At 41.8% G+C, this 22,501-nt stretch overlaps 2 protein-coding genes across 7 annotated transcripts in view; one reads left to right on the top strand and one right to left on the bottom strand.

The window, feature by feature from the left end:
• PANK1 (pantothenate kinase 1) overlaps window positions 1-20,024 on the bottom strand; it is a 44,372-nt gene extending 24,348 nt beyond the window's left edge. Inside the window, exons 1-3 of one of the 6 annotated variants that reach the window (XM_062496105.1) lie at window positions 19,285-20,024; window positions 10,871-10,941; window positions 6,972-7,084 (exon numbers count right to left, since the gene is read on the bottom strand). Coding sequence is in view for 2 of the 6 variants with exons in the window: in XM_062496106.1 (XP_062352090.1) it covers window positions 1,503-1,758 (256 nt within the window). In the remaining 4 variants the exon portion in view is untranslated. Of the gene's footprint in view, window positions 1-1,062; window positions 1,091-1,502; window positions 1,759-6,971; window positions 7,085-8,141; window positions 8,158-10,870; window positions 10,942-19,284 lie in introns of those variants that run through there. The other 5 variants (XM_062496109.1, XM_062496110.1, XM_062496112.1 and 2 more) reach the window with 5 other exon arrangements.
• A 2,036-nt stretch (window positions 20,025-22,060) lies between these two features.
• The window catches only part of KIF20B (kinesin family member 20B), a 33,532-nt gene continuing 33,091 nt past the window's right edge, over window positions 22,061-22,501 (top strand). The window contains exon 1 of the mRNA XM_062496083.1: window positions 22,061-22,216. Coding sequence (XP_062352067.1) covers window positions 22,061-22,216 — 156 coding nt within the window. The remainder of the gene's footprint in view (window positions 22,217-22,501) is intronic.

Below are 22,501 nucleotides of genomic sequence, written 5' to 3'. Positions count from 1 at the left end.
TTGTCACACATCTTGAGCAACACAGTCACCTATGCTTTTTACTCTGATGGGCTCTTTCTTCCCTCAAAATGGGATGGAAATTCCAAAGCTCTCATTCTAATTTCTTATTCATTACATTAATCCCTAAAAGCTTTATTCTTTGCTTCAAAATAGTTTTTACTGCAGGTTTTGTTGATGAAGAAAATGTGAAGCAGGACAAAGACCACAAAAACAGTTCATGACAGAGCATGTCTTGGTCATTGATAGGTTAAATTTGATAGAGAACTAAATTAACTACCAACAGATACTGTAAGCACTACATGATTAATCAATCAGAGAACATTCTAAGGGAAAGTGGCATGAGAAGCTCATCAAAAGCACTGAAAAAGCCAGAAAGGGCACCAGCTAATACACAATCCTGTGAAAGGTGCTGTTTCTTCAAGGCTGTTTCTGAATATTTTGTTCTGTTTAACCAGAAAGTTTTTTAAATAATCACTTCAAGACAAGTGAAAAAAAGAAAAAAAACCAGAGTAGCTGAATGCACACTACTTCCTACTGAGTAGAAACATCTTTAAGTTTTGGCAGCAGGCAGGTCTGATCCTGACTATCCCTATTACCCTTTTGGAACACGCAGAACTTGTAACAAAGCAGCAAACTTTTGAGGGTTTATGTGAAGTGTGTTTTTAGCGAAGTGAGAGTGGAAAGAAATTGAATACTTTTTCCTCTAGACTGTTTTACTTGCAGAGTTCACCATGGAATTATTCAGTACCTCCATATCTACTGTAAGCAAGACTACTAAGCAATAAACCGTAGAGAATTAAGGAAATACAGAATTAACAAATAGGACGTTTGAGTCTCAGCCTTAAAACCAAAACTGAAGTAAGACGGCCAGTTCACGAACACCTCCTAAATGAGAAGCGTATTACAAATTTAAGCTGTTTATATTTTTTCCCCGCCAGTCAGAAGAACTTGCTCCGGGTTCCCAGATTCGCTTTTTCCTCCATCCTAACAACGCTTGCGAAAAGAGCACACCCTAAGCCCGCGGAGCATTCCCACGCTCCAAAGCGCCCCGGCTTTACTCACAGTGTTTCTTGGGCACTATGAACTTCATGTGTGCGGCGGGGAGGCGGCGAGACGGGCAGCACCCTGGGCACCGCCCGACGCGCGGCTCGGCAAGGAGCGGCCGCCCGCCGCCCGCCCGGTTTGTGCCGGGCCGCCGCTCCCCGCCCGCCGCCGCCCCATTGGCGCAGGGCGGGCCCGGCCCACGCGGGAGCGGGGCCGTGCCCGGGCGGCGCCGCCGCATTGGCCGGCACGGGGCCCTCGCTCCGCCCGTCCGGCGGCGGGGGGGCGGAACGCCCGCGGCGCGGAGCCGGGCGGCCGTCAGCCCCGGCCGGGCGGCTCTCCGCAGGGAGGGAGGGGGCGCGGGACCCGCGGCCGCCCGACACCGGGCCGGGCTGCGGCAGCGCCGTGCGGAGGGGGCCGGGCCGGCGCCGCTCCCCGGAGCCGACGCGGTCATCACTTACGTGGCCTGTGCCGCCGGCCCGAGTCCATCCTCCGGCGCAGCCTGCATTTCTTGGCCGGGGAGCCGTGGCTGAGCGGCGGCAGCTCCGGGCGCAGCAGCAGCGGGTGCGGCGGCTCCCCGCAGCCGCCGTTGCTGAGCGGCGGGCCCGAGGGGTGGAAGCCGTTCTGCAGCAGCCCGCCGAGCAGCGAGCAGGAGGCGGCGGCGGGCGGCGGCGGCCCCGCCGGGGCGGCGGGCTGGGCGCGGAGCCGCTCGCCCATGGCGGCAGCTTCTCCCCTTTGTCTCCCGGCTCAGGTCCGCCCGGGCGCGGCGAAGCCTCCGCTCATGCCGGCGCCCGCAGCTCCGAGCGCTGGGATGCGGCGCCCGCCCCCCCGCACGGCGCAGGCGTCCTGCCCGCAGCGCGCTGCAGAGGAGCGGCCGCCGCCCTCGCCGGGGACGCGGCGACCCCCTCCCCGCCCGGGCAGCGTGCGCGCTCCCGGCGCCGCGCCCCCCACCTGCGGGCCTCCGCCGGCGGCCCCGGGAGCGCGCGGGCGGGGCGGGGCGCGGCCGCCGCACGCCGCCCCCGGTACCGCTGCGGGGTGGCCTGGCTCCCGCGACCCGCTCGCTGCTGCGCACTGAGCAGGCTGCCCCCGGTACCGGCCGCGAGGTCATTTTCGCTTCGGCGTACCCTGGCGCACGCTCCTGTGACTCAGGTATCTGCGTCTCGGAGGTGTCGGTGCGTGCGCACCTAGGTATGCCTTGTACCTCACACAAAGTTACTTAAGCATCGGTAGGAACGTTCAAGTTTTTGCTACGATGTCACGTGTCGCTCACCAGTTTAGCGGGACTAGTGTGACCTTGAATGTGTTTGACCTCATGCTTTTTTTAGTATCTTGGCGTTCCCTGCGCAGCGCTGATAATCTCTGACTGTGATTTATTCTCTGACCGCTGAGATATCCAAGTGTAAAAACGCATTTTCTGAATGGAATATATCAAATATCAAGTGGAATTAAAATAAAACTGGGTGAACTATGCTGTGGTGTCATGAGTATACTTGACAAGAAACACGAATTGAATTTTGCTCTGCACATGAAGGTCATTTCTTTATACAAACTGCCAGTCACTGTATGCATGGTTGTCCTTAAAGTAAAAACAGGTCTCGTAAACGCTCCTTCTTACGCCTAGGATTAGTACAGGACATGGGGCCTCCGTGGCAGAACAGGTACAAAGAATAAAGAACTATTATAACTGCCTCCAGAAAGGGATACTGTATTAAGAAATAGCTTCAGGAGAGATTATGTGGCATTCTTCCACTTCTTGGCTGGGACCAGAACATGATGTTTAGGTAACTGAGAGCAAGCAACAGAAAAACAAGCACGCCAAGTTGAGAAAATGAAGAAAGAGTGTTTGAGAACAAAGTAATATGTTCTTCCTAAAAACCTGCAAATAATACTCTGAAGGTTATTAAAATACTTAGTTTTGTTAATTTTCTTATGCATAAGCATTTGTAAGTGCCAGCCGAAAGTGACTGCTCTGAAGAGGGCAAGAAGGAAGACGGGCTACAAACATTTACTGCTACATGGGGGCTCCAAAACTGTGAAATTCCTTGAGAAGTCCCTAGCTTACCTGATTATGTTTAAACTACAAAACAGAAGGCTGCCGCCTGGATGGCACAGACCTTCATGTCATTTGATGGCAGACCAAGGCAGCTGGCTGGGTACACTTTACAAAACTGTCAAGTCTAACCCCTTAGGGCATGAGGAATCAATGCTGCTACTGTCCCCAGCTGGTAAGAGTTGTCCCTTCTCCTCCCTGACACACAAACTGACTGCACATACAGCCAGCCTGAGATGGAATAGGAGATCAAACCTGTTTTTCTCTGCATTTGCTGGGAGCAGACACACGAGCAGTTAGTGCAGCTCAGCTGAAAGGTGGCAACTTTTTACCTTACTCAGAGAAAAGCAAGAGCACCTTTAATTACACACTGAAATTTCGTTCTGGTAGCAGAAGAGACCTTCCACTGCTTCCCTGGAATATTGTACTCATGTACTGTGTCCAATTTGAGGCTTCTAAAAAACTTTTGGAATAACGAACAGAATGAAATGAAAACATCTAGTTTTAGTCTATGAAATGAAAAATTTGAAGGGGTATACATTCTGGAACAGGTAGCAGCAAAGGAAATCATCACAATTGTTAAGAAATAAGAAAATTCATAAGTGGCAACTGCAGGGAGGGAAATTTACTTTATACTGGAGGCAGACATTTCTTAGTATGAAGCTAGATAAAGGTTTTCATTATTATTTTCATTATTATTAAGAACCAGAAAACTTGACTGTTCATTTCTGCCCAGTTTTTAGGTGAAGCCAAACATCTGTGGTTTAAAGAGAACTGATCCAGACTTGAAGCAAGAAGAAGGTATCTTTCGGAAGTTCCTTCCAATCCTTTATTTCTAATTAAGTATTTCCCTTAAATTTTGCTGTTAATTTTGCACAATTATGACACAGATAAAAGTGGACTGGAACATATAAAATCTGTCAATGAAGTAATGGCATGTATTACAAGCAAAGTTTCTAACACCTTGGTGCAACTAAAGTAAATTTTTCCTCTTCCTTTTACCCTAGCTTTCTAAACAGTTTGCCAATTCAGTTTTCAGTTAAACTTGTAAAACAATCTAAATAGAATCTAGGTGCAATATTGACAAATGAAGTCAAGGATGATTTCAGCTCTTTCAAAATTAACATTTACTCAGTATCTCTGTCTTCTTCAGCTGAAGCAGGTGGAAGCTTCTAGTTTATATTTTAAAATATTTTCTATGTACCTCACTGTAAACCAGCAATCTGGTGGGAAAAGGACTACAAACACATTGTATGCTGAACAATCCAGGACACAAATATCTCAGATCACTGAACAAGTCTGCTATACCAACTCACTGCATATTACACATTTGCACAGCAAACACTTCATGGATTATTCCAAACCTGCCTGTGCTTCGGACTCTCAGCTTTCTCCGACCTCTTTTTATTTGTTTATAAACACAGAGGGCAAGTCTGGCATTTTCAGCAAACTCCTGACTCTCTGGCAGTTAGGATACTTTGCCATGGATCAAAAGAGTTGTGCTGCAGCTGGTACCAGGGGTCAGTCTGACCCCGACTGCCACAGATGTCCTAGATAGCGAGGTTTAACAAGAAACAGCTTTTCCAGAGGTCTCAGGCAGTCTCAGCCTCAGGGTACCAATGCAAGCAAGGCCTGGGCTTCAGGCAATCAGCTTTTTTAAGTGATTTCAGCTCTTAGTGATTTCAGCGCAGCTCGCAAGGTACCCCGGCCAACTCGGAGACAAGAGATGGGAAGAGCCGGGTGGTGATTCCACAGAATCCTTTATTGGCAGCTTCTGTGAAGGGGGTCCAGTGACAGCTTCATTCCACTGAACTGGGCAGAAGCAGAGGGTTTTTATAAGGAAGCCATGGCTTGACAGAAGGGCCAATTATTTAGGACCAAGGAAATATGACCCAATAGTCTTACAAGGAGATGAAATGGGGTCCTGAGGTAGAAAAAGGGTCTCTCAGCCCAGTCACCATGAGTAAGCAATTCTTATCTAGGCAATAGCTCACCAGGGAGGCCTTGAGGAGGGCTCTGCTCCCTCCACTGTGCTGTGGTCCAGATGTTACAGTTTTAAAAACAATGGAACTGGAAAAAACAAACAAACAAACAAAGTACACCACCCTTTCAGGTATATTATCATCAGACAATCTGGCTTGAAACGTTTTAGGAACCTCTGAGGGTTGTACCTCCCTCCTTCATTCCATAGGACTCCTATATCCACAGTCTAAAGCTAAGCTAAAGTAAGTATCAAACAGGTGTAGTCCACATGTAAATGTTATCCAAAAACAACAACAAAAAACCTTACAGAGTACCAGTGCTGCTATTCTAATTCAAAGCCAACCAGCTATAAAGGTTTGGACATATTTTGGAGAGAAGTGGTAATGAGACACATGTACGTATCTTCTCAAACTACACAGACTGTTTTACACATTGCAAAAAATGTAAGGAAAGAGACTTCTGCTATAGCTGCCTGAGGATTTGTATTCAAGCAGTTGCTGGCAGTAAACAATTCCTGTTTATATTTCTATTCAAATTACCTCTATGTTTATCCTGTTTCTATACTGCAGGCCAGTTACACTAGTTCTTATTCAATTTTTCCTCTTTGAAATAAAGAAGATGGAGTAAAGCAAAATAAATTAACTATTTAGAACATTCCTCACAAAAAAAAAAAGATACTGTTGATTTGTTTTAGGTATATTCACATATTGTACATATTAAAAAGAAAGTTTCAAGTCTAAGAGTCTGGTATTTCTTCTCAATTTCTCTTCAGAACTGGAATAAAACCCCATACTGCTTTGGTGCATGCAGGACCTTTGGTAGACACATGTTTTTTTCAAGTTCTTTTTCTCATAAATTGCACGGCTAGAGGACCAACAGTCAAACATAACTATATAATGACAAGTGATAGATGTGTAAATCAAATGGGACAAAACAGCTCTAAAACTGAGCAAAATTCTTATCTGGAAAGTGCAATGTCAGAGTATTGAAAAATGTACATAAAGACCTCTGGGATTATTGGAGTGACTCAGGAAAGCCAAGTCTTACTATCACAACAGCTAGCTCACATGAGAATTCTGCTCCCCCCTAAACACTAAAGCATCTGGGAGGGGAAACTGATTGCAGATGACAGAGGAAATGAATGGCATAAATTTAGACATATGCCTAAATCTTTGTCAGATTGAGGCCAAGAAAGATGATATTGAGACCATCAGTTCCTTCTCTTTTCACCCACCTACTAGTACAGGCTTCTTTCAATTATGCCTTCTGTGGCACTTAAAGAAAACCTGTTGATGTTATGAAGAAAAGCCTTGCACAGAGGGGACGCTCATCTCCCCCTCACTTTCATCAAGGGAGAGAAACATAGAGAAAGGCACTCTGGCAAAGCAGGAACGTTGCTTCGGCAGTCTGAACAGCCCTGAGGAGGAATGTTCTTTCTCTTTGTTGATGACAAATAGGGCATAGATACATCTCCTGACCCAAGTGCCAAGCTCAGTGGCCAGGCAAAGCAGCATGAATGCTACCTGGAATGCTGTCTGGACTAGGACACAGAATTGTTTGGGGTGGAAGGGACCCTAAACACCATTTAGTTCCAAGCCCCTGCCATGCAGAGGGATACCACCCACCAGATCACATTGTTCAGGGCCCCATTCCATCTGGCCTTGAACAGTCCCAGGAATGGGGCACTCACAGTTTGTCTGGACAACCTTCTCCAGTGTCCCACTATCCTCTGAGTAGAGAATTTCTTCCTAACAACATATAATGTAAACGTCTCCTCTGTTTCCCCTTGTCTAATCACTATCTGCCTGTGTAACAGACTTGACTTACACATCTAACAACAACATGCAAGACTAGGGAGTAAGAGTCAGAAGGGTACATAGGTGTAGGCTGGTCTTACCATCTTGCCCATGCCTGTGGCCAGAATTTGCAGCAGTCCAAGTGGTTTCTACAGCTCTCCTCTGGCAGTTCTGAGATGAGATTAGGGATTGTGGTTGCTGTCTTTCATCCCAACTGAAAAAAAGCATGCAGCAGTCACAAAGCAGGGATAACCTTTTCTCCCTAAAGCCTTCCCTGCCAATACCTCTGTTTCTATGTCCAACTAGACAATTATAACTTAGTTAACACTTACTCTCTCCAACTTTAACTGAACCGTGGCAGTTAAAGAGCTGTTGGTGCTCTTTGTCTACAGGGAAAAAAAATGAAGTGCCTTAGTTCAGACATTGCAAATAAAACTCCCCAAATTAGTAGCATTTAGGGTCCTTGATTATTTCTTATGAGTACCAGACAGTGAAGTTAAAGCATCTGTTGGAGGCGAATAATCTTTTTTTCCCATAGTTTCTATTCTGCAGAGAACTTTTTAAAAAAGAAAACAAACAGGTAATTCAAACTCTTAGGTATTTAAAAAAGATAAAAAAACTAATTTCCAATGCACTCTCCTTTGCCCCATAAAATCTACCTTTTACCCAAATATTTGGCTCAGTGTACTGCTTCTTATCTTTTAACTATCTAACTTAAATATACAAAATGTGATTGAAAAACATGCAAGTTCACAACCCACTGATTGAGAAATAATGTTCATCATCTTAAAAAAGAATAAATTCTTGCAACAAGTGGCAGAGCACTTAGCAGAGAAAACAGTGGTCTTTGCTCCTGACTGCTCCCCCACAGACAATTATCCTCATGTATGTATACATACTGGTTTTACTCAGCTGAATGTGCACTTTTTTTCCAACTCAGCATTTTCATGTGGTCCTTCATAATGCACTCAGGAGGCAAGTGATAGTTTCAAAACAAGCACTTTGAAAGAATGAATGGCTGCCAAGTAGAAAAGACTACCTCTATTCAGCACTGCCATATCTAAAGAGGAGGAACTGGTTCTCCTATCAACAGTCAGCTATAAAATTGAACTTGTGTTGGTCTGTACTCCCAGACCTTAAATGCTGACATGAAATTTCCATGGATATTAATGATAATGAATCAGGTAACAACACAGAACCTGACTTCCTAAGCCTGTGTTTGCAGGAGATAAAAAAGGCATCTCCTTAAACTATTCTAGCTGCACACATACCTCCAATCCAGACAGAACTGGCTTACTCATCTAAATCAGGAGGCAACACATAGTGTCCATCAGAGCCTAGAAAGGACACAGAGCTTTAATTTTCCTTCTTTTTAACTAGCTCAGAGATGGGAATTAGTGTAACATGGAAACACACCACACCTTTGGTATTTCTCCAGTAGCAAGGAACCGTATGTCTGAATGAACATTTCAGCACAGGGTTTAAGTCCAAATACCACAACTCACCTGAAGCTAAAAACTTAGTAGAATATGTGCTTTCAGATAGATAAACCAAAGATCTGATTAGGCTAAAAAATATTTAGTAGGTTCTTATGGGTTTAAGTTGAAACCACAGACAATAATACACAAATGCTAATATTTAAGAAAAAACTTTTAAATACATGTTTGCAAAGAATGAGAGTCTTGTGGAAGAAGGAGCTATGCTACAAATGACAAATCTGTCCTTAAATGCTCCAACTACCTGGTAACAAAGAAGGTAAACAATCTTCTGCTAGCATTGAGTGGGTTTGCCAGAGTTTTATCTTCTGAATCTTTCTGGAACTAGTGACTTTACCTTAAAGTAAATATGTTCTGTGTTGTGCATTTTATTATATTCAAGAGGCCAATTTAGAAGTTTCAGGTTTTCACAAGGTCAATACAAACTATGTATTCACTAAAAAAGAATGCCAGAACTGTAATTATAGATTTCTGTTTCTTCATTAGATACACTGTGAAGACAGCCCCTACCAATGAAAGCAACTTTCAGAGTCTCTCCTGCATAGGAACCAATTTATATTTCACTGCAGGGATCTTAGTGTCACCAAAATATTTGTTTTCTTGTAATAAAACATATCTAATACAAACACAGAGTTGGTCAAATGAGAATTTAAGACTCAAAGACACCATATGGGTGATCAAAACAAGTTATTTGGATCAATTATTAACATGGAAGTGCCTAAGAAACATATGCTAAGTACCATGGAGCACAAAAGATTTTGTATCTTGTAACATATGGTGAAACCCCCTAGGATCTCACTCTGACAGTCACATATAAAGTTCTGATTATATACATTTATTGTTCTTTTCAACCCAAAATGGTAAATCAGACTCCTTGATCTCATGAACACTGCTTACCAAATTTATTGTATCTATCCTTAATTTTGACATAGATGTCAGCTAAGGAAGCTACTTTTGTAGCTTCAAGAAACAAGAAGTTTCTTTTGGTGCCAGCAGTCTCACACATGGACCGAGAAAACAAAAGCATTGTGTATCTCCTGTAAAATAGGAGACAAAAGATACTTTTTTTTTCAGTTTACAAAACCTTTGTATATCCACTGAAAACAGAACTGATACAGCAAAGACATCTGTCCCTCATCCTTTTTTCCTGACTGCTCTAGAAGTAATAAGCACCAACTGATTTGCTTTTTTTTTTTCATTTATAAAATTTAATTAATATACCAGAGGAGACATGTGTCTTACCTTCATTACATTTCCTCTTAGAAGGAAAGAGGGAACCAAACCAAAAACCAAAACCAACCAAACAAAAACCAACCAAACAAAAACCGAAAACACACACACACACACACACACAAAGGGGGAAAAAAAAAAAGGAAAATAAAAAGATTGAGAACAAGCAGAACAAGCACACAGATCAGAAAGGAAGGTACACATATCACAACAGATAAAGGTGTAAGAGAAACACTGATCCAATGGTTTTGAGGCATCAGTGGTCATGGACTGCACATAACATAATGCCCACAAATATGACATTAGTCTTCATTCACAGGCACAACTGCAATCTGATACAAGCTGAAATCAATATGTGTGACCTAAAATCCTAAACAAAAAAAAAAAGCTGTCTGATTTATGACCTCCTCATCATTAACAGTTTTCAGACCTTAGATCCTCCAGAACATATACAGACATACATAGACAGAGTCATTTTTAGAGCAGATTCATTCCCATATTTTGAAGCAAATGCAAAGAGCACCAGTGATGGACTCATCATGACTATTTTCATAGGAACAGCAAAGACAAACAATTAGTGAAAACATTAAGAAAATAACCCTTATCTTTCCTGCAGAGAGAAATCAGGCTGGACCCCTAATTTCAGTGAACTAGAAAGACTGTGACTAAAACAAAAATTCCAAAATTCACAATCCCTAATCACCAACCAAGTTTAGATTTGATTATAAGCAGATTGACTTCAGTCATAGCATAGACTGACATGAGAAAAAAAGGAAGGAGACAAAACATAGTTCTGAATTTAAATAATTTTCACCTACAAAGTGCTCTGTGCACACAGATCTTCAAACCCTTTACAAACTGTAAATAACTGCTCTTCCCACCTTCCATTTAGAGAAAAAAAAGCAGTAATGCTAAAACAAAAAGTAGCAAGAAAGCTGAGAAAGGATTCGCAGACAGGTTTCACTTCCAAAATGAAAGCTATATTTGGATTAGTTTCACCCAAACCAGAAATTTATATGTCCATGCCCCTCCAGTGAAAAATTTAGCAGCAGACTTCCAGAGTCATTCTCAGATTTTTACCTCATTTGCCTAGGCAGGGTCAGTGCTGAAAGGGAAACCTGAAAGACTTCCACTTGAAAAAAAATAAGAATACCTTAATTTTATTTTTTAATAAAACAGGAAAACAGCTTCAGTTCCTCAGAAACTCTTTTCTCAGGAAAACTGGCTATTAATCTACCAGTGCTTTAGGCAGGCTGATTAGCAGTCAAACTTACATTTCATCAGGCAGAGAACATGCTGTCTTCCATTTGGAATGGCAGTGCCCTGGAAATACTCCTTCTTCATGCTGCTTATTGGAAACAGGATCCATTAAAGTTTGAATATCAAACAAACCCCCTTGCTTGCAGTTTCAGCAAATTAATTAATCAGTATTAGCTTCCTTTGTTGAAGTTCCTTGAGCATATTAGAAACACACATTTTCACTTCACTGACATTTTTTGTTTTGCTTGAAAATTCAGTGAAAAGCTGCCTCTTTATCTTTGCATGTACATCCACCCAAGTTATGTCATCTGGCCATTACCAGTGTGATCAAAGTTCCAGGCACACAGGTAATTGACCTCAAAACACCGTGTTTGAAGGCCTTGTTTGACATGATTTGTGTTATTCTCTGCGTCACTAATTATTTCACCTGCTGTCTGCTATACTTACAACCAAAGAAAGTGAATACAAACTACTATTCAATGCAGCTTGCTTAAGACAGTCTCCTATTTCACTACAGGAATCATTTCAGCTATACTAATGAATAGCCTACTTTCTGAGAATAAGGCTGTATAGGTATCTGCAATAATTATGAATAATTTCTCATGTTACTATAAACTTAAATTCTCAATTTAAAAATCATAGTTGAGAAATATGAACATTTCACCAAAATATGCCTGACTTACTCATTTTCATTGCTTCAGCTGAAAATCATTCAGAACTATTAAAACTAAACGGTTTTCTATTTTTATTGCATAATGAACTCCCACCATGGAGGTAAGATGTAACTTCTTTAGACTGTATGTACACCCAAAGGAAACTGGGCTCCCAGGAAATAGTGACACTGAACTTCAATATGAGTTAATAATACAGAGGAAGAACAGAAACAAAGGGAGCCTATAGGGCAGGGGAAGATGAAGAACAGACTTGCCTATTAAGGGGCCAGAAATCCCAAGTTTACAGTCTGGGTTCTCTTCCCATCATAAGCAGGCATTGGCATTAGTTGTGGTTTCATCAGATCAGACCTGCATTGTGATAATACTTTACAGACTGCAGCCAAGGAGCAGCATGGAAAGAAAAATAAACAAAAAAGAAAGAGGATTACAGCTAACAGCCTGGCCCTGTATTCATCCCAAGTAAATATGGCATGAATCTTCCCATCATCTCCAGATCCATACTACTGATAATACTCATCAAACAATTTATTAAGAATCTGAAGTGAAAACTTTAATCAGAGAAATGCTCTTGTCATGAGGCTTTAACAAATCACTGTTCCTGGACAGAAATAAATACACACCAGATTAGACTTTACTTGTCCAAATACACCCTGAGATTCTTGATGACTGCCATGACTGCTTTAGACACCCAGAAGCCAGCCACACCAACCTACCTCAAAAAGACAAAAACACATCAGATTAAAGAAATCTGCATGCATAATACACCCTCAACCAGCACTGTGGCATAATTTTGGGTACAGATACATTTGTTATACCCAAAATCATGCCTCATGTTTAGTTGTAACCATAATATCATAAAACTATAGCATCTGAGTCACTTGCCTTGGATAATTAGTTTGCCAAGAGCATGAGTCACCAAGTTAGAAATTAGTTAGAATGTGACTCATTTTCAATTTTATACTAATATTATCCTTAAAAATAAAAAGGACTCCTTTCTTCCCCCCAAACTGTTAAATGTTTTGGTTCTTTTTGTAATGCCAAAATGTGCTTTATATAGAATATCTGAATCAAATGTTGAAATAATTATCTCCTTTTTTATAATGCCTTTCACTCAGAAGGATCTCACAGGATTTTTTAAATGTGTGTGTGTTCTTCAGTGCATCCACATATACAGTGAAGTGAGGCAGTATGACAGTACTTGGCAATACTACACAAAGCACCTGACTGAAACTGCAGTCAGATCCTATAATTTGCTTAAACAAGACAGGAAAATTCAGACGCACAAAAGTGAATTGGCAACAATGGAACTTCACTATTGACCTCTCAATTTTTGCAAAACAGGGTTTATTCTGACTACTGAGGGTCAGATCAGCCAGTACTTAGTAGCACTCAACCTTTCAGTTTCTTCAGATTTCAGCTGTGAGCAAAGTTTCAGTAAGGAAGCCTGACCTGTTTCAAAATACTGCTTATTCTTGGCTGCAGCAGGTTGTGACAACACCAGGCAGGGCAGCATCAATCTGAGAACAAAATGTTAAACTACCTTTGGAAACACTCTCTAACTCTGCAAGTCTGGATATGCTCAAAGGCTGCAATCCAGGCAGGCACCTGCATATTCGAGTCCTTGCAGAAGAATTGCCAAAAATGCAACTTCACAAAGAGTAGCCAATCCAAAACTGCCTAACACAACAGAAGCAGCCTTGCCCTGATGCCCCAGCAGCACTTCTGCCTGCTCTTCTGCTGCCCCAGCATCTGTTTGGCCACTCTGACCTACTGGCCAATTTGGCTAAAAATAATGGCATAAGAATGTGCTGGAAAAAAGTTTGCTTTTTAGCTAGTTAGTTAGTTTGAGAAGTAACTGAGACTTCTTGAGTTTTCATAGCCTTTCATCTGCTGGTCCACTTTGAGTGAAGAAGACTGTGTTTCTCTTCAAGGACTGTGAGGAGCATTGTAATCCAACTGCATGGAACAAATGCAGGCCCTTCTATTCAGGACTATGATTTTGCTCTATGCAGGGCAGATGTCTAACATGTATTAAGCTCTCTGCCTCCTGTCTGTTTTTCCTCCAGGATGGCCAATGCCCAGCTGGTAATACAGTAAAATGTAAGCCCTGGCCATTTGCTAACGTCAAGAATCATTATTTTCCAGCCCTTTAAATGTATGTCACTGGTCAAGAAATTGGTTTTCTCAGTGTTCATTCCTCGTCCTTTTATCATGCTGTAGGATAACAACATTACCCTAAACTAGACATTAATTTTGATATCTAAGCTAAGATGCTAGCAAAGAAAGCAAGGCTCCTCCAAAGGGTAATCTGGGTTACAACTACACATTTTACCTGTACCGTGTAGTTTAAGTGCACTTCCAGAACAAGAATTTAACATAGGCCTGAATCTATTCTGAGTGTTTCTCAGCACAGGCTGTACAGGAAGCCCAAGTTAAAACATCTGAAGGTCAGTGGTGTGACTTTCCCACTCCAATCACATCTTCACGTGAGTTAGAGCAAAAGTCCTGAGTGCCTAAAGTCAGGATGACATTCCAAGGAAAGGTACATCATGTCAGGGAATGGCACTAATTCCTGAGATCAAGACAGATGGTTGACATTTGGCAAGAATAAAAGAAACTGTCTTGGGTGTCAGAGCCAGCAAGATGAGTAATACTACACTGTAACATAGCCTGCTCCTGGGATTTAGCCCATGTTATTTGAACAGTAAACTTCTTGCTCTTGATTCACTTCTTTTTGAGGCACCTTATATTTCTGAGACACAGAACTGCCCAGTCCTCTGGCTTCTACAGAGAACTTAGATGTTTGTACACACACACCCCTTTACTGGAATTATTTCAGCTTCTTCACCTAAAAGATATATATCTGATATATATTTAGAGGTATCTTGGCCAGTTTCCCTATTTCAGAATTGCATTACTCTAGATATGTACTGAATTCACGTTCCAATTTATTTATCTTGTTAAGCTTTTAGTAAGATGATAGAGTAACAATTGAGAATGTAACTTTTAACAAAATGTCTTTGGTAGAATTTTCTTGGGCTGTTCTGAAGGTTCTGGGACCATTAGACAGCAATTTAGAGATTGCATTTTACACAGCACTACAAAAAAAAAAAAAATAAGAAAAGCCCCAAACAAACCCTAGCAGTATTCTTCAAGAAGTAATACTAAGGATTAAACCTTGAATTTCTTACACCATGAAGAATTTCCACAAGCAGCCTGGAAGTGAAATAAAATTTCTGAAACCTCAATTGAAATAAAACTCAAACATATGTTTCATTTTAGGAAAAGCCAACCCTGAGATTTTACCTTCAAATTATAGTTACCCTGGTTGGTATTTATGCAGCTCAGCAGATGATTGAAAAAGAATCAGTAACACATGGGGAGAAATAAAGTTTTACTAATAAGATTTGGAATGCATCTCCAGCCCTTAACCTGGAGCTAGCACACTGTCTGCAAATAAAATAGCTAACATCATGTATACAAAAAAAAGTGGCAACATACCTGGGCTCAGACCTGGAAAGTAAAACGACACGATGCAAATCTTTGCAGAACTTAGGCACAGCTTTAGAAATAATTTTTTTAAAAAGAAACAAACAAAAAAAAAAACCAGGAGGCACTTCAAGAAACCAAACAGAAGTTGGATGCACAGTTCAAATACCCTTCATGAAACATAAGCAACATACATAGAAAAAAATCTCCTTAAGAAGCCAGTGTTTCTGGAATGTATCTTCTGTATCAAGAATACAACTCTATTTTTATGATAAAAGGTTATAAGAACTTGAAATCCACATGAAAACTAAGATGCAAGAGCCAGACTATGGCAAAACAGTGCCAAAACTCACCCTGATTTACTCTAAGTACACTACTCAATTTATTATTCCACCAGTAGAGCCATTTCTAAGAGTATGTCCTGAGGTGTCAGTATAATGCTGACTAGGAGGAAAGAACATTAACCACCTATTCAATACCAGCCATCAGTCTTCCTGCTCATGGATTCTCTGTCAAGATTTCCAATTATGTGATTACCAGTAACTCAAAAACGCCTCGTTTTTGTGACCCACAACTGGTCTAGCTGGGCTGGTGCTAATTTACTGAGGCACAACACAAATGGCCCACAAACTATATTTAGCTATGGAAAAGCCATCTATGCACACTTACGCATCACACAGCACACAGTGTAAGAGTAGACAACTTTTCTCATAAAAAATAAACAGAATTTTGCAGAATAAAATTGTTGACTGTATACTTTATTAATTATTATTATTCTATTACATATTATTATATTAACAATAATTTTACTATTGAATGCACATATCTTAAACCCCTAAAAACTAACTACACTATAGGTAAGTTCAGTAGTTTGTGTTCTGTTTAGGATAGAAACCATATGACTATTAGTCAGACAAAACAGATGGTACATTTACAGGACAAATACCTGTGTCACAATGTGAAAACAGCTCTTACCATTTATGAGAGGTAGAAGGTTCTGATTTCAAAATTCAAGATCTGACCTTCAAAGCAGTGATTATTTGTATTAAAGCATTACAGAGAATAATTGAAAGGTTTTGATTTAATTACAAGACTTAAAGGTTGGTTACAGCTGAAATGATCTCTTTAGTTCATCAGAGAATTATGCAATAATTCAGAGGGACAGAAAGAATTCCAGAGGGTGGGGGGAGAAACAGGAAGACACAGCAATAGCTTTTTTTGTCTCAACTACACTCTTTCCAAAGATGAAGTCTTGAATTATGCAAAGTGAAAGAAATACATTTCAGAAAATATATATCAAATCTCCTCCTATCTAACACAACACAGGAGTAATACTCTGTTTGCCACGTACAGATTTTTCACATGAAGCTTTGAAGATTTAAAAATGGTATGCTGAGCACATGTAGCACATTTTCCTTACATAAAACACCAGCATGGGACCAGGTGGCCTCACTGCATCTGTGAGAAGTACAAGTATGGCAGCGGCCAGAATACAAGCATTAAGGCCTAAGTCCAGCACCAGCTGTTACAGGTGCCTCCAGCTGCCCATCAGTGATCCCTTCCTTCCTGTCCAGGCTCCTGGCTGGCTCTCTCATGTTTGAATACACTCCTGAAGGCCCCTTTTTGGCAGTGAGCCTATGATTCATTTTCCAAACAGTATTTTATAATCCTAGAGCACCTCAAAGGAATAGCCTCCCAACCATTTGTGAGCTCTTTCCAGATGGTTTCCTCTTACCCCACCTGAAATCACACAATTACTCAGTTAACAAAATTAGCTATAGAACAGCAGCAGTATTAGCAGACTGAGGACAGCAAGCTCCTGCCTCCACTAGAGAGGGGGGCCTGATGCCTCAGCCAACTGCTCTTCTTCATCCAGCACCAGAGATCTCCCTGCCCCAAAGCCACCTGTCCCCCAGGACAAAGCCTTCCAAGCCAGGGAGCACTCATGAGGATGAAGAAGTATCTCATTACTTAAAATAGATGATAAAGGGATACTTACATTGCTCAAGAAAAAAATGTGAAACAGCCTGTGAAGTTATGAGTGCATATAATCAGCTGTATGTGTATTAGAAGCCTGAAGGCAACTGATGAGAGTGGGGCAATGAGGGCACAGGATCAAATTAAAGGAAGTATGAAATGCATCCACCAGACTGTGCAAGCAACAAGATAAATGATACACACTGCCCTGAAAGATAGGAATTGAAAAGGGCTGGCATGGCAGACTACCAAGAGCATTACACAATGCAGCACTTTCCTCCAAGACATCTCTGTGACAAGGAACAGGAGTGGTCCTGCCAGTCAGCTCCAAATGACCCCTGCAGAAGGACTTGGCCTGCACCCAGGATGAAAGGCAGTGCTGTCAGGCATGGGGAAGACAGCAGAACCAAGAGTGATGAGAGAAGACTCAAGTACTTGGTTAATTCCCTGGGGAAGGCGAGTTGAGTACAAAGTAACTGAAGCCAGTTCTGGCTTGGCTGCTACTCAGATGTGCTGAAGGATGTTGGGGAATGTTGTCTGTGTCTCTAATTACTTCTGACACCAATGTGAAAGCAAGCTGAGATGTGCTGTCTCATAGGGCATCATCTCATCACTGTCATGAGCAGGCTATCCACAACTTTTGAATCCTGCCTCAGATACAAGGAACATAAGTTTCTAAGGGTAATGGTAACAGTTCTAACAAATCCTTAATAAAAATATTTTCCTTTAGTGAGTACCAAACGTGCTACACAAGTTATAAAGAATTTAAGAAGAAACATAATCAAATTTCAGGGGTGAATGAGTTACTGAATGCTGTTTTAGCAGCAGATATTTTTTGTCTCAACTGGTGTCCTTGCACAAACCATTTTAAGAAGAATATTCTGGTAGAAAGCCAAAAAGCTTATTTACATAGATGGAGTTTCACCATCTCCTACTCCAAAACAGGCTGGATTGGTCATGCTGACCTAATGTTTTCTTTATGGTGGTTTGTGTGAAGCTGGGAACACATCAGATTGTCGTTTAGTTTGCCCTTTCAGTATCCTGATGGGAGTCCTTCGAGATGCTAGTGTAATTTAGCACCACGTGCCTCATCATTAAAACAGTTTCAGAAGTCTAAAATTCAAAAATCAAAATATTGCCTGTACAAGGAGCTTTATGATGCCCCTACTTAGCAAGAATAATTTTCTACAGGACATAGACACTAACGTTTTTAGGAATATACCCTGTAAAATATTCAGAGATCCTCAGTTTTCCATTGCAACAAGTAGAAGACAACAACTTTCATGTTTTCTCCCAGGAGCTAATTATTTCCCTTATTTTGAAAGTCATTCTTAGTCTTCTCCTGATATGAAAAAGGTGATTTGGCATTAGGTAAGTTCAGTAGTTTGTATTCAATTTAGGATAGAAACCAAAGTAACTTTTAAAAGGTTAGCCAGTCTTACAGCATGATTTCAAGAACTTTTCAGTTTTGCTAGCAAACCATTTCAAATTCAACATTGGATCATTTTCTGCTGTTAAAACAGACCAACTCTTACAAAGTGGCCTACAACAGAAGTGAAATCTTTTAGTATACCTCCTTTACTGATATGGCACAGCCTCTGTTTAAAGAACGACAGAATTTAATGCTAAAGACAACCTCATGAAAGCAGCTGATACAAAATCTGTGGAGAATTATTCCTTTAAAGAATTGCTCGCTTTTGCTTGCAGTCTTTTCTTCAAATGAAAAACAAACATTTGGTTTAGGCAAATACTGGACTACTTTCAAGTTACTTGTCCTTTCACTTCAATTCAAAACTGGCAGACATTTCTTATTACAGTTGAAAAAAATTCTGATTCTAAAGAGAAACTCATGGTGACTTTCATTACCAAATCCTGCACATTTCCATACCCTGACATTCCAGAAAATGATGATCTAATTTGCATTATGACATTGTTTTGAAAATAAAGCCAAATAATTTCTCTCATTGCTGATTAAGAAATTGAATTACCATCATGCAAACCGGGCACACAGCAAGAATTTCTGCCTGGGGAAGGTTTTAAACAAAGGTACCATATTAAGTATCTTCCACAGCTGTCATTCGTCAGGACTGGCACCTAGGGTAAGGCACAAGCACATCCTGATCTTAAAAGGGGAGATTCCCAATTCAGCTGATCTCTGTTCTGGTACAAGGCATCGAGCAGGTCACTGGCCTCTTCCCTCTCACCACCTGCAAACAGTGATTATCCTATTTATAAACACACAGCAAAAGGCCTGTCATCACCCAGAGCTCCGACAAGCTCGAACTTACACTCGTCCTCCTGCCGCACCCGAGAGAGGCGAAGTCCCGGCGCTGCAGGCCGGTGAAGGCAGGCCCGGCGGGGCTAGGGCGCCTTCCCGCGGCAGCCGAGGTCCTGCTGTCGCCGCGGGTCCGTCCGAGCGCCGGCGGCCCCGTGTGGCGGTGACCCCACGGCCCCGCACAGCCACCGTCTCCTCCAAGCCGCCCCGGGCGCTCCGACCCAGCGGGGCGAGGCCGCCTGGCCCGATTTGCCCTCGGGCGGCGGCCGCGCCTCCCCGGGACTACATTTCCCGTCGAGCACTGCGCAGGCGCAGCGCCGTCCTCCCAGAAGGCCGCGCGGCGCCGTGGGCTGCCATTGGTCGGATTCGAAAAGAAGCCGCGACCGGAGCGGAGCGCGAGCCCCGCAGCGGCCGGGGTCGGGCGGGTGAGCGAGCGGGGCCGGGGCGTGTGCGGCACCGGGCCTTCGCCGGCCCGGCGGAGGGGTTGCGGTGGTTGTGTAGCGGGGCTTGTGGGGCCGTGGAGCCGTGTGGGTGGTCTCTGGCGGACGCCGCTCACCCCGCTGCCATCCCGGTTACGCGGGAGGGACTGTGGGGTTCGAGCAGTTTTAGGTGGGGCCTGCAGGGCCTCGGTGACTCCCGCTCGCGGCTGTGTCCCGTAAGAACAGGCAGACAGTGTAAGGCCTGGAGGTGAATAGCTATAGATAGCTGGTCGATAGCTGCAGAGGGGGAAGTTTTTTGTTTTGTTTTGGGGGGGGTGGTTGTTTTTTTGTTGTTTTTGTTGGTTTATTTTGTGGGGTTTTTTGTTTGTTTTGGAGGGTTTTTTTGTTTTATGGTAGGTGTTCGACCTGGTGCTTTAGCTTTTATGTGAGCTGCCAGCCTTACTGTGTGGTTTGGAGCTCTTTCTACCTTTTGTTGTGCTGCCTGGCAGCACCACGCGTTGTGGATGCTGTGGCCGTGCTTTGCTGCGTGGGCCTCTGGGGATCCCCTTCTTTTAAGGTGTCCACAGCTCTAAGTTGTATTGCCACGGTTAGCAGGCTTGTAATAATGCATCCCAGGACACGAGTACCTTTTAGTGCCTGCAGCCGGGCAGTATAGTTGTTCACGCCAGGATACCTGCAGTACTTGCAGGGCTGTGTGACTCGACGTGGAGGTTGGGCTTGAACCTCACTGTTCTGACCGCTGGACTCTGCAACTACTTATAGTTCTGGCTTTGTGTACACAGCGTAATGCTTGTCCTTTGCTTCTTAAGCTTCTTTTGCTTCATAATCTTGACAAATCACACTTTAAGCTTAGATTTGAAGTAAATAAAATGTCAGTCATCTAACAAATATGTTTCCTGTAAAGGACTGATAAGAGTTTTGCAGCGTGACTTTGTGTAGCTGATAAATAAGACTTCAGATCGTGGTAGCACATGTATGTTTCTTTCCAACCATAGTTTATTCACAGGTCAGTCTTTGTTCAAGCTGTGATGATATTTCAGGCCAAATTTTTCCTGTTTTTCAAACAGATGCTAGGCCGAAAAAGAGATTTGAAAGTAAACATTGGTGCTTAGTTTATGTCTAGCTTTATCTCATTTGCAGCCTGGTGGCATTTGTCTAACTGCTTAAAACTGTGTCTGGCTTTTGCAGCCTAGATATGAAGACTGAACTCTTAAGTGTTTTGACACTGAAATGCAGACACATGTCTGGTTTTATCCTGGGGAAATTAAAATGGGACTGCATTATAGGCAGGAAATCAACACTCTTCCTAAGCAAAAGAGTTTTGAACCAGTTCTAGTCTGCCCATTACTTTAATGAACACTAGATTCTCTCTATCAGTGTTCAGTAAAACAACTTATATGCTTTGCTGTAGTGTAGATGTGGCAATGTAACACTACAAGACCCTTGAATTGTTCTGTCCAAATCTTTAAAATGTAGAAAATCTTGTGGTAGGTGTCTGATTGCTCAATCCCTTGCTGCTATATTCTATTAGTAATTGCCCAGTGGGTTATTTTAAATTTTTCTGAAAAAAAACCCTGCCACATCACATCCATACTATCACAGGAAAAATAAATAGAAGGGTAAAATGCAGAAAAAATATATTAATATTTTAAAATAAAATTCCCTTTTTAATGGTTATTTTGATATTTTCCTGTCTACTGTCAACACTAAATCATTTTATTTTTATTTTCTGTAGCAAATTTTCACTGCTCAATTTTTGAAATATACAGAAATAAGGAAATTGTGTATTAATGAATGAATTGCTGAGTTGTAAAATTACTGAAAAGCAATGCTTTAACTTGTACTCTGGTATGAACTTTTCTAGTATACTAGTGCCCCTTTAATAGCTTAAAATTATTAGTCTTTGGAATGTCTCTGAATTGTGTCTTGTATTAAGCTACACTGTTATTTTTATAACACCAAGTATTTGTCAAGTTGTGCAGAGATAACCATGACATTCTAAATGGAAGCTCTAATGGGATCATGAAGTGATGTGGAATTAGATTTTTTTTAAAGTTTTATCTTTCTTGTTAGACTGTTTTTTAACAAGTTTGTGGTATATATATGAGGGTTTACCCTGGTATACATTTGCTCTCTGTTTAAAGAAGAGTGACTGTTCTTGATTCATGATGCAGACCCCCTCTCCAGCCATCAGAAACTTGCTAAGTAAATTGCGAATAGGATGAGGAAAACTTTCTCCATAAAGAAATTACAATTACCAGTTTCAAATTGACTCATCTGCTAAGGGACTTCAGAAGCTCTCTGTCACATGATCAGAGAGCACAAAATAGCTTTATTTGATCTTGCAGAATGGAACCAACTTTGGATAATGAGAAGTTTTACAGACCATCCTATATTGTGAGCATTGAGCCATCTCCAAGAGCAGGACCAGTAAGTGTGGAAGATATTAAAACAGACCTCTCCTCTGAGTTTTCTTTGGTTTCTTCAGGCTCTGACACAAGCCAGGTAAGACAACTTTATTGTTTGGATATTTATTTTTTAAAACATAAGCTTAATCCTTTCATATATAAGAACAGCCAGAATTTTACAGAGAAAATGAAGCTTCTTTGTTATTCTTTAGTTTGAAAAAGATGCATAGGATTTAGACTGAGTTGAGTGGTACTGCATTGATGCTCTATTGGGCACTTCAGTTTTCTGTGAGTGAAGCTGATTGCCAGTTCATAGTGTTTTTGTTGGCCTGAATGCAGTGTTTACATAAATGTGCTGCAAGATTAACTTACCACAGCAAGC

The sequence above is a fragment of the Cinclus cinclus genome, chromosome 7, assembly GCF_963662255.1.
Source record: "Cinclus cinclus chromosome 7, bCinCin1.1, whole genome shotgun sequence".
NCBI classification, from domain to species: Eukaryota; Metazoa; Chordata; class Aves; order Passeriformes; family Cinclidae; genus Cinclus; species Cinclus cinclus.
Note: the sequence above shows the minus strand (reverse complement) of the source record. Positions and strands in the feature narration are given on the sequence as shown.